Here is a 20,768-nt window from a genome sequence, read left to right on the forward strand (position 1 = left end):
TTCACGGTTTTTGTGACAGATTGCCCCATCTGTTCCCCTAATAATAGAGTCTCCTTTTACCAGGACCTGTTGAGCCTTTCCAAAGCTCCGATTTCTCCTCCTTACTGGAGCAGATATTCCCCTGATTGCTAGCGGGCGTCTAGCTACAGCAGTGCTACACCTGAACGGACGTCCCCCTCTTTCGCTAACTTGGCAAACTGATTGGGTTGTTTCAGATCACGACTAGTCTCCCTCTACCCTGCTTTCTAACTGTTACCCAGCTAGCTGCCTCAACAGCCTGAACCTCCATGCTACCATCCTCCCCTGAATCTGCCCCAGTGAGTGCTTGCTCAGTGAGCAGCAAACTCCTCTCTATGTTATCAATTGCCCGAAGTGTTGAAAGTTGCTCACTTAGTGTCACGTAGGGTTCGTGGACCCACTGGGCCGTACCGCTTTGGCGGTATGTCAGCTGGCCAACAGGGCGCAGGTCAGAGTCTATAGTTTATATATGGTACATGTGGCAGCTCGGACAGTAGCAAGGCAGGCTTGGCAGGAACTAGGCAGCAGGTAGACGTCAGGCATGGAGAAACAGGACAGGCGTGGTATAGCACAGCACGGCTACAGCTAAGCACGGCACTAGATCAGGATACAGGTTACTAGGAACTAGGCAGCAGGTAGACGTCAGGCATCAATGGAGTTCATTGTGTCTAATGGGGATCTAGAATCAAGATACTGTTGTAAAAAAAAAATCAAAAAACACACACACACACACACACACACACACACACCTAAAGTCACTGAATCTTAAAGTGTAGCTAAGCGTTCGACAAACTTCTGACATGTCATAGTGACATGTCAGAAGTTTGGATTGGTAGGGGTCCAAGCACTGAGACCCCCACCAATCGCTAAAACGAAGCAGCTGAAGCACTGGTGTGAGCGCTCAGCTGCTTAGTTTCTGTTCGGCTTTTTCCAGAAAATAAATGTATCGGAGTACGGGCTCATAGACTTTGTATTGAGTCCGTACACCGATGACTGTATCGGTGTACGGACTCAATACAAAGTCTATGAGCCCGTACTCTGATACATTTATTTCCGGAAAAAGCCGAACAGAAACTAAGCAGGTGAGCGCTCACACCAGTGCTTCAGCTGCTTCATTCTAGCAATTGGTGGGGGTCTAAGTGCTCGGACCATCACCAATCCAAACTTCTGACATGTCACTTTGACATGTCAGAAGTTTGTCGAACGTTTAGCTACACTTTAAATCACAAGACTCTGCACACTTAAAATCAATGAACACTCCCAAGCTCCCACACTCGCTCAGCTGCTTGTTTTAAATAGTATTTTACCACTTAGCTGCTCCTTCCAGTAAGGTCTCTGGCTGAAAAACACTTACTCGTTTTGACTTATATAATGATAACTTGTCTAAACCTGCAAATGAAACTCTTTTATGATTGAGACAATGTGGGAGAGATGATCTTTACTTGGTTGCACAATTATGGTGTTTATTGATGCATTGAAACATTTTGTTATACGTTTCTTGAAATGTTTACCTGTGATTGTGAAGGTCTGAAAGACGAATCAAAACTGTTCTGCAAAGAGTTAAGAAAGGGTTCAATCTTGTAGAGTCCATTGGATGTCTGGCTGGAGCGGAATGCCACAATATGGAAGAATTTCAGAATTTTCTCAAATCGTGATTGTGTCATAACAAGTGCTATGCTCTTGTTACTATAAAATCCACCACTCCATATGCTGAGCACTGATTCACAATGATGGGTACTAGTCGATATCATGTAGCCCAGAAATACTTTTATCTCAGCAAGGGTGACATCTATCCATGCATCATCACACCCAAATCTTTCTTGGAACTTCTTAGCATACATATTGGTCTGGGTCACCATGTTTCTCATCACGTTGTCAGGGACAAACAGTTGAAAAAAATCAATTGCTCTGGAATTGGATGGCATTATACGGGTAGGCCCTGCAAACAAACAGAAACATTATTTATTTTCTTTTACAACATTTGCATACATTAGGATAGGATACATGTAGTCCATAATAAAATATTTAGGGTTATTTTGTATTATGCTTGCAAGACCAATATATGCTAAATATATAACAAAATAAAACTGCAAAAATATGACCAAAAAGGGACATACTAAAACGAATGAAGAAAAAGAATGAACAATATTAGTAAAAATGATGAGTAAAAATATATAAAAAAGATACGAGTTTTTTATGTTTCGAAAACATGGAATGAACAGATTCTTTGTAGTTAATGAGAAAATAAAAACAAATTCCATAAAAACAGATGTGTAAAAATGTTTCCTGCACTTAACAGACCTGGAATGAACAGGATCAATCTGCAGTTTATAGCGGAATGAACACATATTCCATAGAAACAGAGGCATAATTATTTTCCTGTGCTTGATAGACCAGGAATGAACAGGATATTTGTGCAGTTTATAGTGGAGTGAACACATATTCCATAGAATTAGATGCGTAATTATTTTCCTGTGCTTCAAAGACCTGGAATAAACAGGATCTATGTGTAGTTTATAGTAGAATGAACACATATTCCATAGAATTAGATGCGTAATAGTTTTCCTGTGCTTGATAGACCTGGAATAAACAGGATCTATGTGTAGTTTATAGTGGAATGAACACATATTCCATAGAATTAGATGCGTAATTATTTTCCTGTGCTTCAAAGACCTGGAATAAACAGGATCTATGTGTAGTTTATAGTAGAATGAACACATATTCCATAGAATTAGATGCGTAATAGTTTTCCTGTGCTTGATAGACCTGGAATGAACAGGATCTATGTGTAGTTTATAGTGGAATGAACACATATTCCATAGCAACAGATGCATAATCATTTTCCTGTGCTTGATAGACCTGGAATAAACAGGATCTATGTGTAGTTTATAGTAGAATGAACACATATTCCATAGAAACAGATGCGTAATAGTTTTCCTGTTGTTGATAGACCTGGAATGAACAGGATATATGTGCAGTTTATAGTGAAATGAACACATATTCCATAGAAACAGATGAATAATCATTTTCCTGTGCTTGATAGACATGGAATGAACAGGATCTATGAGAAGTTTATAGTACAGTAGAATAAACACATATTCCATAGAAACAGATGCGTAATAGTTTTCCTGCGCTTGATAGACCTGGAATGAACAGGATCTATGTGCAGTTTATAAGGGAATGAACACATATTCCATAGAAATAGTGGTCTAATAATTTTCCTCTGCTTGATAGGCCTGGACTTGTATATGTATAGTTATTGGGAACGAACACATATTTCTAATAAACAGGTGCCACTGGATACGTGAACTTAGTTTTGGAATGATAGCTCTTTATTGATATACACCATATTTATTTATGTTTTTTAAATGGTTTTATATTTTGTATGTAGTGTATAATAAAGTTTGGTCTTTTCATTCCCGTTTTTTCGTATCCCTTTCTTATTATTTTAGGTGTGCACAATTTTGTACATATGCCTTTTCCTCTCTCCTAGTATTCACACTTCCGACACTTCGGTAAAGTTTCTGTGGGACTTAATCACCACAGTGTGATCTCGCAAGATCACGCTGTGCTGTCATTCACAGCGAGATCACGCTGTGCAGTGAAAGAAGCTGGGCTGGAATGAAGAGAAGTGTAGGACGCTGATTGGAGAGCGTCATACACTTCACTTTACAATGCCCACTTGGGCATTAAGAACCTAATTAGCCTAAATCTAAAATTGTTCATACCATGATCAAAAATGATAGTTTTTCAAAATAAAAACCACTGTTATCTACATTACAGCGCCGATCAGTGTTCATTCCCTTATAAACTACAAATATATCCTGTTCATTCCAGGTCTATCAAGCACAGGAAAATAATTACGCATCTGTTTCTATAGAATATGTGTTCATTCTACTATAAGCTACACATATATCCAGGTCTATAAAGCACAGGAAAATAATTACGCATCTGTTTCTATGGAATATGTGTTCATTCCACTATAAACTGCCCAAATATCCTGTTCATTCCAGGTCTATAAAGCACAGGAAAACTATTACGCATCTGTTTCTATGGAATATGTGTTCATTCCTCTATAAACTGCACAAATATCCTGTTCATTCCTGTCACGGTGTGTGGGCATGTGGACCCAGTAGGCCGCACCGCCGTAGCAGGGAGGCAGCTGGCCAAACAGGGAACCCCTTCAATACAAAGTCCCGCATAAGGGTACCTGGATAGTCCAGACAGTGGCCGTAGCTCTGGCATGGATGGATATGGGTGCAGCAGGTAACGCCAGGCGTGGCGGATGACAGCAGGTGCCGGAGGTTGCGCCAGACGTGGCGAATCCCTCTGGACGTGGCAGATGACACAGGACGTGGCGGATGACACAGGTGCAGTAGACAGGACTCCAACTAGTAGGCACAGGAACAAGAATACAGCACGGGATACAGGAACAGGTAACAGCTAACAACTGGAACGGGAAACACTAAGGGACCATTTGCAAGAAAGACATGGGAATACTAACAAAGCTCAGGCATAGATCAGAAGGGCTGGGGCATTCTTAGGGTATGTTCACACGCTGAGAGGCAGTTACGTGTGAAAAGACAGGCTGTTAACAGCTGCCTCGTTTCACACGTAAAAGCTCCTCCTCGTAATTTACGAGGCATCTGAGACGCTCGTAAACCTTGAGCCGTGCTTCATTGATTTCAATGAAGAACGGCTCAAATTACGTGGCAAAGAAGTGCCCTGCACTTCTTTGCCGAGGCAGTAAATTTACGGGTCGTCGTTTGACAGCTGTCAAACGACGACTCGTAAATAACAGGTCGTCTGCACAGTACGTCGGCAAACCCATTCAAATGAATGGGCAGATGTTTGCCGACGTATTGTAGCCATATTTTCAGACGTAAAACGAGGCATAATACGCCTCGTATACGTCTGAAATTTGGCCGTGTGAACATACCCTTATAGTCCAGGAAATCATGTGTGTTGATGATGATGTTGATGATTTTCTTCATGCGCGCGCTGGCCCTTTAAGAGCGGGCACGAGCGTGCGCGCGCACCCTACGCGACACAGCGGACCGGAGCGGAAGTGAGCACTGGCATCTCTTGGGAAGGAGATGGGGACCAGCACTCCCAGATCCATGGCTGCGGGCGTCAGGAGGTGAGTAGACCCGACGGCCATGGACGCTACACTTCTAAGTCTATCAAGCACAGGAAAATAATTACGCATCTGTTTCTATGGAATATATGTTCATTTCACTATAAACTACACATATATCCTGTTCATTCCAGGTCTATAAAGCACAGGAAAACTATTACGCATCTGTTTCTATGGAATATGTGTTCATTCTACTATAAACTGCACATAGATCCTGTTCATTCCAGGTCTATCAACAACAGGAAAACTATTACGCATATGTTTCTACGGAATATGTGTTCATTCTACTATAAACTGCACATAGATCCTGTTCATTCCAGGTCTATCAACAACAGGAAAACTATTACGCATCTGTTTCTACGGAATATGTGTTCATTCCACTATAAACTACACATAGATCCTGTTTGATTCAAAAACAATGCAGATTGTGGTCATATTTTTTCTTTTACTAGTGCTATTTTAATCTTTAAGAAATTCTGGGGAATTTTAACAGCGGACAGTGATCTCAACCAGGCAGTGGCATCCTGTTTAGAAGAGGAAGAAACCTCCAGGACCGACTGGTCCACAGTCACTTCACCGAGGTTTCCCCACGGATGGATTGGTTACCAGACCCCCCAGTAGGGACATTTCAATGTGCATCATGCAGAGCATGCCAGCACATTGTTAAAAGTAACAGCTTTCGGAGTGCGTCTACTGGACAAGATTTCACCAATAGGGAATTTGGAAACTGCAAGTCCAAAGGGGTTGTCTACATGGCTACATGCACCTGCCCACTAAATTATGTGGGAAAAACAATTCGGGAATTCCGAAGAAGAGTCCTAGATCATATAGGAAATATCCGACGCAGAGAAGATACATGCCTAGCGAGACACATGAGAGAGGTACATTTAAAATAATTGAGGTCATTAGATCATCTAGTCGCGGTGGAAATTTGGACAAACTTCTCCAGAAAGAATGTAGATGGATCTATAGACTACATATACTGAGCCCTCAAGGCATCAATGACTACATGTCATTTACCAGCTTCAGATAAATACATCAGTATACAACACACGAATGATACAATAGAGATATATAAAACTCCCTATGAGATCGATAAATTACTCTGATCTTACAACCTTGGTCTTATGAAAGTGGAGACAAATTACAATGTAAATTTGCCTTTAGAAATGAGTGAACGCATTCCCCATCAAGTGATACCTACCCCCCTTTTTGACTTTCACCTACTTTATAGTCATTAACATCCACTAAAAGTATGCCATTTACCAGCTTTTTAATAATACATTAGTATACATCAGCTCATAATACAATATACAACTTATGAGATCAATAAGTATTTTTGATCTAATAACTTTGGTCTGATAAAAGAGGAGATAAATTACAATCTAAACTGGCATAAAAGAAATAGGTGAATTTAGGTCCCACTGAGACCCTCACCTACCCTATATCAACGACATCCACTATAAAGTACGCCTTACCATCTGAATTTAAGAATATAACTATCCTTCCCTTTAGGTCTCAGCAGGAAGGTGTTAGCTTCTAGACAACAGGAATTTCCCTGTCAACATGCTACGAATAACCAAAAAGCATTGGTTTAAACAAATAAAAGAACTTGCTTACGCAACCAAATCGATTTTACTTTACATATGCACCCCACCTAGAATGCACAGACAAACCTTCAGTGACGGCACAGCACATTGGTTACAGTGAGGCAGAGCGAATCGTCTCAAGGCTCCTCCCAGAACCCTGACGTCGTAGGGAATGGGAGGGACCTTTGCACTGGTGTCAGTGCTACCAGTCAGGCCAATCATCCCCATTTACTCCACATTGGGGAAGCCGGTTTTCATACGGCTATGATTGGCCATGACGGACAAGCCCCCTGGAAGGGGGGAATGATTCACTGAAAGTGCCGAGCCTCACGATAGGCTGATGCATCACAAGGGGGGTGGACAGTCCACCTTATAGCGTGGAACGTTCTGCCGCCAACTGTGGCTAGCATACTGACCGACGTTAGACATGACAGAATGTCTCTTAATGCATTGTACGCTTTAAAAAATAAATAAATAATATCTAAAAACTGCAGGCCCGAGGAATTGCGGCAGACACCATTGATAGCAATGAAACGCGTAGGGCACACTCAGTGAGAGACTGGTACGAGGTATCAGCCCTTATAAGGGCTTTATAGCTGGCAGCTGAACCAAGAAACTTATGCTGGGTTACATCCATATGCAGCACAGCCAGTTAGGTGATTAATCATAGCATTCTCTCGGACCTCCATGACAACATAGGTGTTAATCCCCTAACCGCATGCAGTATTCAGGGAACGAACTCTGACTGCATAGACGAGGCTTAACTAATACAGCAACGGGGTGACTACCCCCGCTGATAAATCACAGCATTCTCACGGACCACCGTGACAACATAGGTGTTAAGACTCTAATCGTATGCAGCAATCAAGGAATGAACTCTGACTGCACATACGAGGCTAAACTTATACACCAACGGGGAGATCACCCCTGCTGGTAAAAGGGCCTATATCCGGACTACAGTAGAACTGTTTGGAATAATAAAAATCTAAAATCTTTATAAAATAACACTATATACATATAGAAAAAAAAAAATAAAAAAAATATCAAATCCATTATGAGACATCAGAACCGTATCCGGACCAAATAAATTATAGGCTCATTTTACATATATACCTCGGTTTATCACAAAGTCACAGAGTTAATAGTGGCAATGTAAGTGCAAATAGCACTAGTAAAAGAAAAAATATTACCACAATCTGCATTGTTTATTTATACAGGCAGGTTGTTTTTGAATCAAACACAGTGACATCGCTACCTATCTATATGCTATATCCCTAAAGATATGAATCAGTGAATAACTCAATTGTTCTAGGGAAAACACACAAGAAATTGAAACAAACAGTGAATTTAATGTAGGTGACAGTAATTCTTTTTATTTAGAAAAACTATCTATTTTAAACCACTATGAGCGATTTTTCGCTTTATGCTAATGAGTTTCTTAATGCCAAAGTGGGCGTGTTTTTACTTTAGACCAAGTGGGCGTTGTACAGAGGCGTGTATGACGCTGACCAATCAGCGTCATGCACTTCTCTCCATTCATTTACACTGCACTAGCGATATAGCTATATCGTTATGTGCAGCCACATAAACACACTATAACGCTACTGCAGTGTCCTGATAATGAATACACATGACCTCCAGCCTGGATGTCATGTGTATTCAGAATCCTGACACTTCTGAATCTTTTCTGTGAGATTCCAGCAAGGCAAGTGTAATCTCGTTTGAAATGACAGGTTACATCGCAATTTATTCATTATGGTGATACTACCCCCTTTGTCAGACATCTTTATGATTGTGTCCTTATCTTTTAAAGACCTTACTGCTGAATTTAATCTAGTGGAGAGATTCCAGTGGTTCTTCTGCTGTTTTACATTGCCAGATAGGTGTTGTAGATCGCTCTCTATCGCCATCTGGAAACGGTCCATGGATTCAGTTCTTGACGCAGTGGGGTAAAATTTGGGATTAGTGGTTGTGAAACCAGTAAAAATATTGATAGATTGCTTTTGAGTCCCTGTGTTCAAACTTTCTAGGCACAGTAAGGTTTTTTGTTCTTGAAAGGAAAAAGGTCCAGGGTTGTGGACGTCTATATTGGCGTGTTCATCATCATGATTGTCTGTATTGCTGTCAGCGGCTGTGAAGTTAGCAAAATGCCTTTTAACTGTCAAGTTTCTTATAAATTTATTAACATCAAGTGAAGTGTTAAAAGGGTCGAAATTACAACTGGGGGCAAAATTGAGACCAAATGATAGAACTTCCTCTTGAGCTGGATTGAGGGTGGTGGATGAGAGATTGATGATATTGAAGTGAGGTGTTAGTTCTTCCGGTTTAGGAGACGACGGCCTTGTTCCTGATCTGTGCGGTTTGTGTTTTCTGCCACCTCTCCGACCCCGTTTTTTGACGTATTGTATTTACTATTATCAGATCCGTATTTGTATGGATGTCTTATCCTTGGACTGTCACTGTCAGAAACATCCATGCCCCCGTCCATAGAGTCTGGTTCGGTTGAACTGAAGCTGACTCTGGTGAGGCAGCTACTCTGTTTTCTTTGATAGCTGCGTTTTTTAGGATAGGTTTGAACTTATTCGGGATTCTGTCTAGTTTATTCCAATCATAGACTTCTTTATTTGCGTAGTCACGTAGATCATGTTGAAATTTATTTATTTTGACTTCAGCAATAGATTTGTCGAGTTTGTCTATGTATTGGGAAGTGCGAAGTTCTAACAACACAAAATTAGGTCAGCTGGAGGAAGCACTTAACTGTATCTCTATATTGGAAATGTCCGTCTCCAGATCAAGTAATTTCTGTTCTTCCTGCTTAGTTATGAGTCCCATCATGCTCTCCAAGATCTGTTCCGCCAACTGGAAAAATTAAAAGCACATGAAGCCAAAGTCTGGTGGGATCTAACAACTCTTAACAACTATATTTCTAAACAGACGATCCCCAGGGGATTACGTATCAGAAAGATTCCCTCATTCAAGTATTCAGATGATTTTAACACAGAATGGAACCAAACTCTCACCGACTGTTCCCTAAAATTGATAGCTTGACATGGATCGGAATCGTTTCTATAGGTCCTTGCGCCTGCGGGTGTTTTTCTCCAATAAGGAGGAGACCCCAAGACACAAGGAAAGGACCACAACCTCAGTGACCCCGATGGTCACTTCTAAAGACTTGGGACTAAGGAACAAGAGCTTGTTCTCACCTCCCAAAAACTCTCCTCCCCTCGAGACTTTCATTAAATTGGTACACAGGGATGTGGACCGATTTAGCCATGATTTTGGCCTAGGAAAGTACAAGTGCCAAGCCAATCTCAGCAGCCTAGACAGACAAGCTCTCTCCTCACTGGTGGATGACAAAGACCTGGTAATCAAACCAGCGGACAAAGGAGGAGCGTTGGTGATTATGGACAAATCCCTTTATGTGGAGGAAATACATAGACAATTGGGAGATAGAACGGTGTGTCAACCCATTCATCAGGACCCCATACATACGATAGCCACTAGAATTAGGGTTACTATAGAGTAGCACACACTGGCGGGCACAATTGATCAGGATACAGCCATTTACCTAACTAACCAACACCCGATCACACCAATTTTTTACACACTACCAAAAATCCATAAAAGACCTGAGAACCCTCCAAGGACGCCCCATTGTAGCCTCCACAGACTCTATACTGTCACCACTAGCCATCTTTATGGAAAAACTTCTAAGGCGGGATTCACACGACCGGGTCGCGCCCGAGCCCCGGCCGGTAGAATCTGCCATTCTGCCCGGCCGGTTTGCATAAAGTTTTGCATCCGTGCCGGGCCGGGCAGATCTGGACAGTGACATCAGCGGCAACTCCTGAAGGGGAATCCCCATGTGTTCGGGGATTCCGCTTCAGGAGTTTCCCCTGATGTCACTGCCCAGATATGGACAGAGACATCAAGCGCTCTGTCCAGGAGCGGAATCCCCGAATCCCCTAAAGTGCGGCTAGCACATAGCAGAGCGGGGAGATACCTCCCTGCTCTGCTATAGTAGCGTCGCTGCAGTAGTAGCAGCCGCAGCAGCAGCTGCTAGCGGCGCCATCGAAGGTGTCGCCGGGCCAGGGCGCTTTTAAAACAAGCAGGGGAAGGGAGCCAGAACAGCACTCCCTTCCACCTGCTGTACACCCCGGCCCTGCCACACAGTGTACAGCGCACAGCCATTCGTCAGAATGGCATCAACTCCTCCTCCTCACATGCACTCTGCGCTGTGAGGAGATAGAGGGCAAGCTCCGGAAAACCCGGCCATCACTCAGGACACATCCCGGTGATGGCCATGTATTACCCGGCCCCATAGACTTCTATGGGAGCCGGGCACCCGGCCAAAGATAGAGCATGTCCTATTTTTTGACGGCCGGTTTTCCAGGCCGTCAAAAAATCGGTCGTGTGAATAGCCCCATTAGGGGTCTATTATTCCTAATGCAGCCGGGTGCCGGCCGATTTATGAACGACCGGCACCCGGCCGGGAAACCCTGTTGTGGGAATGAGGCCTAACCCCCTTGATAAAAAACACAAAGTCATTTCTTCTAGACATCAGCGCCTTTTTGACAGCCATACATACGCTGAATGAGATCACACTTGATACTCTTTTAGTCACCTTTGATGTATGCAGTCTATACACATCCATAAAACACAACAAAGGTTTGTACATGAAATTTTGACAAGATCAGGTAAAGACCCTAAAATAATTGATCTCTGTACGGATCTACTCACCCTGATATTCAGAGAATTACTTCCTTTTTGAGGACACCTACTACATACAGAAACAGGGCACGGCTATGGGCTCTAATGTTGCACCACCATATGCCAACAGCTATATGGCCAGTTTTGAAGAACACGTCTTCTACACCCATACTGACTTTCAACAACATATAATCATGTGGAAAAGATATATCAATGATATTTTCTGTCTCTGGCACGGCCCTCTTGATAAGTTAGTGGAGTTTACTAACTACCTCAATAATGTTTGGCCTGAATTTCAATTCAGCACGACTCATGACACTACATCCATTAGTTTTCTTGACACACGGGTCATAAAAAATGAGGCTGGTAAGCTCACTACCGATCTACACATTAAGGAAACTGATAGGAATGGCTTACTCCATTACACCAGCTGCCACCCCCAATCCATTAAAAATTCTATACCCAAATCTCAGTACAACCGGGTACAAAGGATTATGGATGATGAGCAAACCAAATCCCAAAGAATGGATGAAATGACCCTGAAATTTAGGAACAGAGGCTATCCTGTTGACACATTGATCAAGGCAAGGGAAAACACTTTGGTCAGGACCAACAAAGAAAACAAAAAGTTTGTACACACTTACCACCCCTGCTCACAAAAAATACACCACATAATAAGGAGACATTGGCCCTTACTCAAAGAAACGTACCCCCAGATCGATGAATTCAAAAATCCATTCTTACCATGCACAAAAAAAAACGCAAAATCTTAGGAATAAATTAGTCAAGGCAGACATAGGCTCTACCAAAAAATTACAACGCCAAACGTTCCTGAGTACTCCCAAAAAAGGTACCTTCCCATGCCGAGCCTGTATGCAATGTTCCCACATCAAAGGGGACAAGATACAGCACCCACAGACTGGTCAAGGTATACCCATTAATTTCTTCTTAACATGTAACACCAATTATGTGGCGTACTTGATAAAATGCCCGTGTGGTTTGGCTTATGTAGGTGAGACTACACAGTGCGTAAAAGACCGGATCAGTCAGCATAAATCTAACATTAGATGCAGTAAGACACTACTCCCCATCCCAGCACATTTCATCAAAGCACATCATAACATTGCACAGCTCAGGTTTCAGGTAATTGAACATATACCAGTCCCGAAAAAGAGGGGGTGATAGGATCAAAACCCTCAGGCCTCATGCACACGACCGTAAAAACTCCCGTTATTACGGGTCGTAATTACGACCCATAATAACGAGCTCATAGACTTCTATTGGCGACGGGTGCCTTCCCGTTTTCACACGGGAAGGTGCCCGTGCCGTTGAAAAAGATAGAACATGTCCTATTTCAGGCCGTAATAACGGCACGGACAGTCCATAGAAGTCTATGGAGCTCTCGTAATGACGGGTGGCTACATGTGTGCACCCGTCATTACGGCAGCGTTGCTAAGCGACGTCAGTAAATAGTCACTGTCCAGGGAGCTGAAAGAGTTAACTGATCGGCAGTAACTCTTTCAGCACCCTGGACAGTGACTACCGATCAGTATAAACCTGTAAAAAATAAAAATAAAAGACTTTCATACTTACCGACAACTTCCTGCTTCCTCCAGTCCGGTCTCCCGCCCGTTGCCTTGGTGACGCGTCCCTCTCGACATCCGGCCCGACGTCCTGGATGACGTTTCAGGCCATGTGACTGCTGCAGCCAATCACAGGTCAATCACAGGCTGCAGCGGTCACATGGACTGCCGCGTCATCCAGGGATGTCGTGCTGGATGTGAAGAGAGGGACGCGTCACCAAGACAACGGCCGGGTAAGTATGAATTTCTTTAACTTTTATTACAGAAAAGGCTGTCCCTTCTCTCTATCCTGCACTGATAGAGAGAAGGGGCTGCCGATTAGTGCAGTGCTATTTTGCCGCCCAAAACGTGCCCATAAATACGGGTGGAATACGGGTGACACCGGACCCATATTTACGGGCACGGGTTCGTAAATACTGGTGCAAAACGGGTGGAATACGTGTGACACCGGACCCGTATTTACGCCAGTATTTACGGGTGGGAAAAAATACGGTCGTGTGCATGAGGCCTCAAACGTAGGGAAGCATTCTGGATTCACAAGCTACAAACATTGGAACCCAAGGGACTTAGGCCCCATGCCCACTTCAGTTTTTTTCCTTCAGGGTGCTATCCGTTTTTGTCACTGATAGCACCCTGAACCCATTCATTTCAATGGGGCCATGCACACTTCAGTTTTTTTGACGGTCCGTTGCTCCGTTCCGATCCAAAGTAGAGCATGTCCTACTTTGGTCCGAGAATCCGTGACCGTGTGGCCCATGCAAGTCTATGGGGCCGTCAAAAAAACCGAAGGCACACGGAAGGCATCCGTGTGCCGTTCGTGTGTGTAAGAGGCGTTGCCTAGCAACCACCGGGCGGGCAGAAAAACATTACAAAAATATTACACTAATCGGCAGCCACTTGTCTCTTATCAATCACTGATAGAGAAAAGAGGCTGCTGATTAAAAATAAAATAAAAAGCATTTCATACGTACCCGGTCGTTGTCTTGGTGACGAGTCCCTCTTCTTCCTCCAGTCCGACCTTCTTTTCTGACGCGGCAGCCTGTGATTGGCTGCAGAGGCCACTGCAGCCTGTGATTGGATGCAGAGGCGGTCACATGGGATGAAGAGTCATCCCTGGAGGCCGGCCTTCTGACGTCATCCTGACGTGCGTGACCGCCACTACAGCCTGTGATTGGCTGCAGCGGCGACATGGATGAAACGTCATCGCTGGAGGCCGGACAGAAGGAATGTAAGTATGAACTTATTATTATTATTATTTTTTTATTACATTAAAATTGTTTTTTCCGCGCGCCGAGCATGGTACTGTCAAGGTTGCTGAAAGAGTTACCGCCGATCAGTGCAGCCCATTAACTCTTTCAGCACCCTGGACAGTACCATGCTCGGCGCACGGAAACACGGAGTGCACACGGGAGTGCACACGGCCGCTAAAACGGGTTCACGGACCCGTCAAAAACGGCAATGGAAGTGTGCACGAGGCCTTTATAGGGACTACGAATTCAGTAGTTTCCTATATGGTCACATACTTGTTAAGGATCTGCCAGGCACAGCTTCTGTATCTACGCCCATAGGTAATCAGTCTGCACCTGCTTCTATGTCTGTGAGACTGACTCCATCTTCCACCACTCAGGATGGCAGGCAGGCTTAGGAGTGGGAGAGCCTATCACAGCCTGGCCAGACAGAGCTAGCTCCCGCCCTCTGTCTATTTATACCTGCCTTTCCTGTTCCTCCTTGCTTGTGATTCTTCTCATGTGGTTTCCTGGCCCTGCTGCAGCTTCTTGTACTATTTGACCCTGCTTCATATTGACCCTGGCTTACTGACTACTCTCCTGCTCTGCGTTTGGTACCTCGTACACTCCTGGTTTGACTCGAATTGTTCACTACTCTCCTGCTCTGCGCTTGGTACCTCGTACACGCCTGGTTTGACTCGGCTCGTTCACCACTCTTGTTGCTCACGGTGTTGCCGTGGGCAACTGCCCCATTTCCCTTAGCTTCTGTGTACCCTTGTCTGTTTGTCTGTCGTGCACTTATTGAGCGTAGGGACCGTCGCCCAGTTGTACCCCGTCGCCTAGGGCGGGTCGTTGCAAGTAGGCAGGGACTGAGTGGCGGGTAGATTAGGGCTCAATTGTCTGTTTCCTTACCCCCATCATTACAATACTGTTTAACAATATTTACGTTGGATCTCATGACATTAAAGAATTTGTAAAAATATCTGATATAAACATAATTACAATGTGCCATTAACATGTTTCCTAATTTGCTATGTATTCTAAACGGTTATGTAGCTTTAATCATGACAATACAATTGCCTTTTCCTCTAGACACGCTGACTGAATTACCCCGTTCCACCAAGAACCACCATAGACCCACTAAACCACCACGGTATCCCTTGTACGGATATAATAGGAACAAGCTTGTGTCTACCGGTTTCTATATTTCTTTCCCTTTCTTTTCCTTGCTCTTCTCAGCTCCCTTATCACAGTATACATCCACCTTACTAATGACACTGAGATCTCATTGACTGCCATTACACATGTAACTCATATAGACATTATTTCTCTACCTAGCTTCAGACATTTCCCCTATGTTACACCTGAATAATATATTAAATAGACCCCTGACACATACAAGACACCCACATGTCGATCCTTACCTTTGCAGAGTCCTCTTAGCTTCACTGCTGGTACCGCTGACTCATTGTCTTCCTTCCCCGACCGGTTACCTACCAACCGTTTAGCATCGCTACGGTTTACTTCCCTGTTCACTGCAGCATGAGCAGCACAGGACACTGTGTCCAATCACGACTCTCCACGAGTCACGCCCACTTGAGTCACTCTGACCTGTCATCCTTGACATCAGCACCCCGCTCACTGCACCCATGTCAGAGGGAATCTCCTTGGCGCCATATTTAAAGTGAGCATGGTATGCTCACATTCAGTGCCATGACACAGCGGCCAGCCGCTATCAGCACCACTAGCGATCGTCTATGCAGTTTTCCAGCACGGCTCAGGTAATAATCTACTCCATACTCACATTACTTAGACTTAGTCTCTGTCCCTTCTTTGGTCCTTAGTCTATTTTCATTGTGCATTCAACGTCTGCCTTCCTCTCACTATGACTTTAGTGTATACACGTGTCACTATACCTACCCGATTCAGTCTGTCTTTGAGTCTATCGTGATGATCCCAAGTGATAGTTTTCTGAGTGCTTCTACAGCTGGATCCTTTCATACTTGTACTTCCACTGCCATCTAGTGGATAATTACACTCATGTCAATATTTTTCCTAAACCTGTGTCCTCAGATACAGATGATGATTTATCCATACCTGTATTTGGATGTTTTCTACCTACTCCTGATTGTAGTTGTGCTTAATTTTACTCGTTATTTAACTTATTGTTTTCTCTACCTTTGGAGTAATTGATCAGCCTTAACGTCTTTATACACTTGTTCAGTCTAACATGTAGTTCTTTTTATACCCATTCCCCCCCCCCCCTTCCCTTATATCTTATGTTGTATGATACTCTTTCTCATATTGACTACTGTTCTTTAATTATTTCAGTGCCTGATGAAGGTCACTTAGACCGAAACGTCGCACTCTGCCACTGGCATTAAAAACAAAAACAAAATAAAAACACCTTTGTTTAAAAATTGGTGTGCCGGATACTCTTTTATACTCCTATTTACTTTGTTTGAATTTTTAGCATGAACCATTTTATCACACCACACTGCCTTTGTGATGAACCTGTGGTACCAAAACATCAAAAGTGGCCAGCAAAGTTCACCAACTTCTGCTGAGCAAAACGATACCCCACTTGTGCATGTAACCTGCTTTTTGGCCATGTTATGACGCCCAGAGGCAAACATGGAACTTTTAACGTTCAAGTTTCGTTTTTTGCATGAACCATTTTATGATGCCACACTGTCTTTGCATTCCACCTATGGAGTAAAAACATCAAAAGTGACCTAAAAAGTACTCCACTTAGTAAAGTACACCAGTTAGGCTGGATTCACACGAGCATGTTCGGTCCGTAATGGACGGAACGTATTTCGGCCGCAAGTCCGGGCCGAACACACTGCAGAGAGCCGGGCTCCTAGCATCACAGTTATATACGACGCTAGTAGTCCCTGCCTCGCTGCAGGACAACTGTCCCGTACTGAAAACATGATTACAGTACGGCTCCCTGCAGTGTGTTCGGTCCGGGACTTGCGGCCAAAATACGTTCCGTCCTTTACGGACCGAACATGCTCGTGTGAATCCAGCCGTATAGTATTCAAAGAGGGGTCTATTGGAAAATTGGCACTTTATTTTTTTTTCCAGAAAGCAAAAGTTATTCCACCCACCCTCGTCAGTTTAAAGAGGCTCTGTCACCAGATTTTGCAACCCTATCTGCTATTGCAGCAGATAGGCGCTGCAATGTAGATTACAGTAACGTTTTTATTTTTAAAAAACGAGCATTTTTGGCCAAGTTATGACCATTTTCGTATTTATGCAAATGAGGCTTGCAAAAGTACAACTGGGCGTGTTGAAAAGTAAAAGTACAACTGGGCGTGTATTATGTGCGTACATCGGGGCGTGTTTACTACTTTTACTAGCTGGGCGTTGTGCATAGAAGTATCATCCACTTCTCTTCACAACGCCCAGCTTCTGGCAGTGCAGACACAGCCGTGTTCTCCAGAGATCACGCTGTGTCGTCACTCACAGGTCCTGCATCGTGTCAGACGAGCGAGGACACATCGGCACCAGAGGCTACAGATGATTCTGCAGCAGCATCGACGTTTGCAGGTAAGTCGATGTAGCTACTTACCTGCTAACGCTGATGCTGCTGCAGAATCAACTGTAGCCTCTGGTGCCGATGTGGCCGACACGATGCAGGACCTGTGAGTGACGTCACAGATCTGCACTGCCAGAAGCTGGGTGTTCTGAAGAGAAGAGGATGATACTTCTCTTCAGAGCGCCCAGCTAGTAAAAGTATTAAAAACGCCCCGATGTACGCACATAATACACGCCCACTTGGACTTTTACTTTTCAACACGCCCAGTTGTACTTTTGCAAGCCTCATTTGCATAAATACGAAAATGGTCATAACTTGGCCAAAAATGCTCGTTTTTTAAAAATAAAAACGTTACTGTAATCTACATTGCATCGCCTATCTGCTGCAATAGCAGATAGGGGTTGCAAAATCTGGTGACAGAGCCTCTTTAAGTGGCTACATTTGTATGAAAACACAATATAAGGAGAAAAAAAAATAAAAAAATGATGGCATATATTTCTGAAGTTGCTAATGGGAATTAAAAGCGGACCTCAGTGTGGTAGGTTCTATAGCATTCAATCAGACACAGGGGTGGCAGGGAAGGGCAATCAGGGCAATGATACCGAGTATATCTCCTTATGCCACTTTTGGTGCAGACACAGCATTTTCTCTGTGGATATTTTTGGTTTGCTGTTGCAGGGATAGGTACCACAAAGTGCCGCTCTGTGAGCCTACCCACTTCCTCTGATTCCAAGGGACGAGTGGGGCCTCTGGCAGTAAACGCTATTTTTTCAAAAATTATTTCCTGATACGTCAGAAATGTCTGCGTGGCACCTGACTGTTTATACAGGACATATGAAGTGTAAACTGCCATCTGAAATATGTAGATAGACAATTTTTTATACCAGGTATAAGATCTTCGCATTACTTCATATGGCATCAAGACCTGGTCAGAAAGGTCGACCCCACCCATGTTTTTGTTGTAATCAATAATACAGATGGGCTTTTTAATTGTATTGGACGACCTCTTTTCTTTAATTGGCATAGTGGCGTCAGTGTGCACAGTAGTCAACATGAACACGTCTTTCTTATCACGATAGAGAAGCGCTAGCATATTGCCGCAACGGAGAGCAGCAGATTCCACTTTTTTAAGCTTTTGGCTCTTTAGAGCAACTGGAAATCCCCATCGTGTATGGCGGATAGTGCCACAGGCCCCTGTATTGGCCGCTTGGAGTCTTTGGAATAGGGGGATACCCGAATAATAGTTGTCCACAATCTCCCAGACAATCTTACCACTTGTTCCGTTTTCTGGTGAGATACCTGGAAAATCTGACTGTCCCTTCCCCTGGTAGACACGAAAATGCGATGTATAGCCAGTGTTGCTTTCGCATAGCTTATACAATTTGATTCCATATCTGGCACGTTTTGAAGGGATAAACTGTTTGAAATAGAGTCTGCCCTTAAATTTTACCAGGGATTCATCAATTGACAAATTTTGGCTTGGTGCATTCAGACATTTTTGAGAAACATGGTTTAGAAGAGGCCGAATCTTGTGCAAACGATCATAGTCTAGGGATTAATTTGGGGGGCACTGACTATTGTCATTATAGTGGAGAAATTTTAACAAAACTTCATAACGGGTTCTTGGCATAACTTTGGCAAAACCTGAGTTCCCATGTATGGGGCTTTCTTCCCAGTAGGATCTTATGCGTCTTGTTTTTTTTACAATGCCCATTATTAGTGTAAGCATCAGAAACTTTTCAATTTAATTTTTATTTGTGGGTGTCCATTTTCCTTCCCTTGCGTAGTAAGAGAACGGGTTGGCTAAAAAAAAAAAAATTGCTCAGCATAGAGGTTTGTCTGTTGAGCAAATCGATTAAATAAATGGTCAAAAAAAAAGATGAAAAAATTCTAAAGGGCCAAAATCTGTAACATCAACGGTTACGCCAGGGTCAATAGTAAATTCAGGAACAAAAGGGGTGCCAGTATTTGGGGGTTCCCAATGTAGAGCCAACTTCTCAAGAACTTCAGGTTCTTTGCCATGTACCACTTCCATCTGCCTTTGCGCTTCTGCGCTAGTACAAGGCGGACTTTCTACATTTTGGCCACTGGCTTTCGCCCTTTCTGCACTGGGGCCAGACATAGCACTGTCATCAGAGCTTTCTGTGTCGCTTCTATCAAAGCCTTCAAAGGCAATGTCGCTTTCTGAACTTTGTTCACTGTCCATGCATAATATTGAATAAGCCTGTTCCACGGAATACTTTTTGCGTGACATCCTTATTGGTTTACAATTTTTTTTGTACTTTTTAAGTTCACGCTAATACCGTATTTTTCGGACTATAAGACGCACCTGACTAAGTCGCACCCAGGTTTTAGACAACAGAAAAATTGGAAAAATGACATATTTTACAAAGAAAAAACTATTGGTTCAAAAAAATAATTTGTTCAGATTCACCACATTCTGAGAGCCATAACTTTCCATTGTTTGAGCGGTGTGAGGGCTTATTTTTTGCGTATTTATAGATACGATTTTTTTATCACTTTTTATTTCATTCTTTTTAGCGCTATGGTGACCAAAGGGCAACAATTCTGGGGTTTTAAACTAATTTTTTTTACGCCGTTCACCGTGTGAGTCAAATAATGCTATATTGTAATAGTTTCAGACTTTTACGGATGCAGCGATACCAATTTTTTTTATTTTTACATTGTGCTTGGGGAAAAATGGGAAAATGGTTTTCTTTTTAACTTTTAAAAAAAAACCTCCTGAAAATGTATCTAACTTTTTTTTAATTTTTTTTTACACCTTTTATTAGTTCCCCTAGGGGGCTTGAACCAGCGATCACTAGATCGCTGGTACAATACACTGCAATATATGGATGAGTTACGGAAACAACATAACTAGCTGAGCTACGCTGTTTCTGTAACTCCCATAGTAGTGAATGACAGTTACAGAAGCAGCGTAGCATGCTACGCTGTTTCCGT

General features: G+C 43.2%; 1 protein-coding gene across 1 annotated transcript in view; it reads right to left on the bottom strand.

Moving 5' to 3' along the window:
* The window catches only part of PGBD5 (piggyBac transposable element derived 5), a 202,604-nt gene that overhangs the window by 150,044 nt on the left and 31,792 nt on the right, over positions 1–20,768 (bottom strand). The window contains exon 2 of the mRNA XM_075862644.1: positions 1,530–1,957. Coding sequence (XP_075718759.1) covers positions 1,530–1,957 — 428 coding nt within the window. The remainder of the gene's footprint in view (positions 1–1,529; positions 1,958–20,768) is intronic.

The sequence above is a fragment of the Rhinoderma darwinii genome, chromosome 4 (assembly GCF_050947455.1).
Source record: "Rhinoderma darwinii isolate aRhiDar2 chromosome 4, aRhiDar2.hap1, whole genome shotgun sequence".
In the NCBI taxonomy this organism is placed as follows: domain Eukaryota; kingdom Metazoa; phylum Chordata; class Amphibia; order Anura; family Rhinodermatidae; genus Rhinoderma; species Rhinoderma darwinii.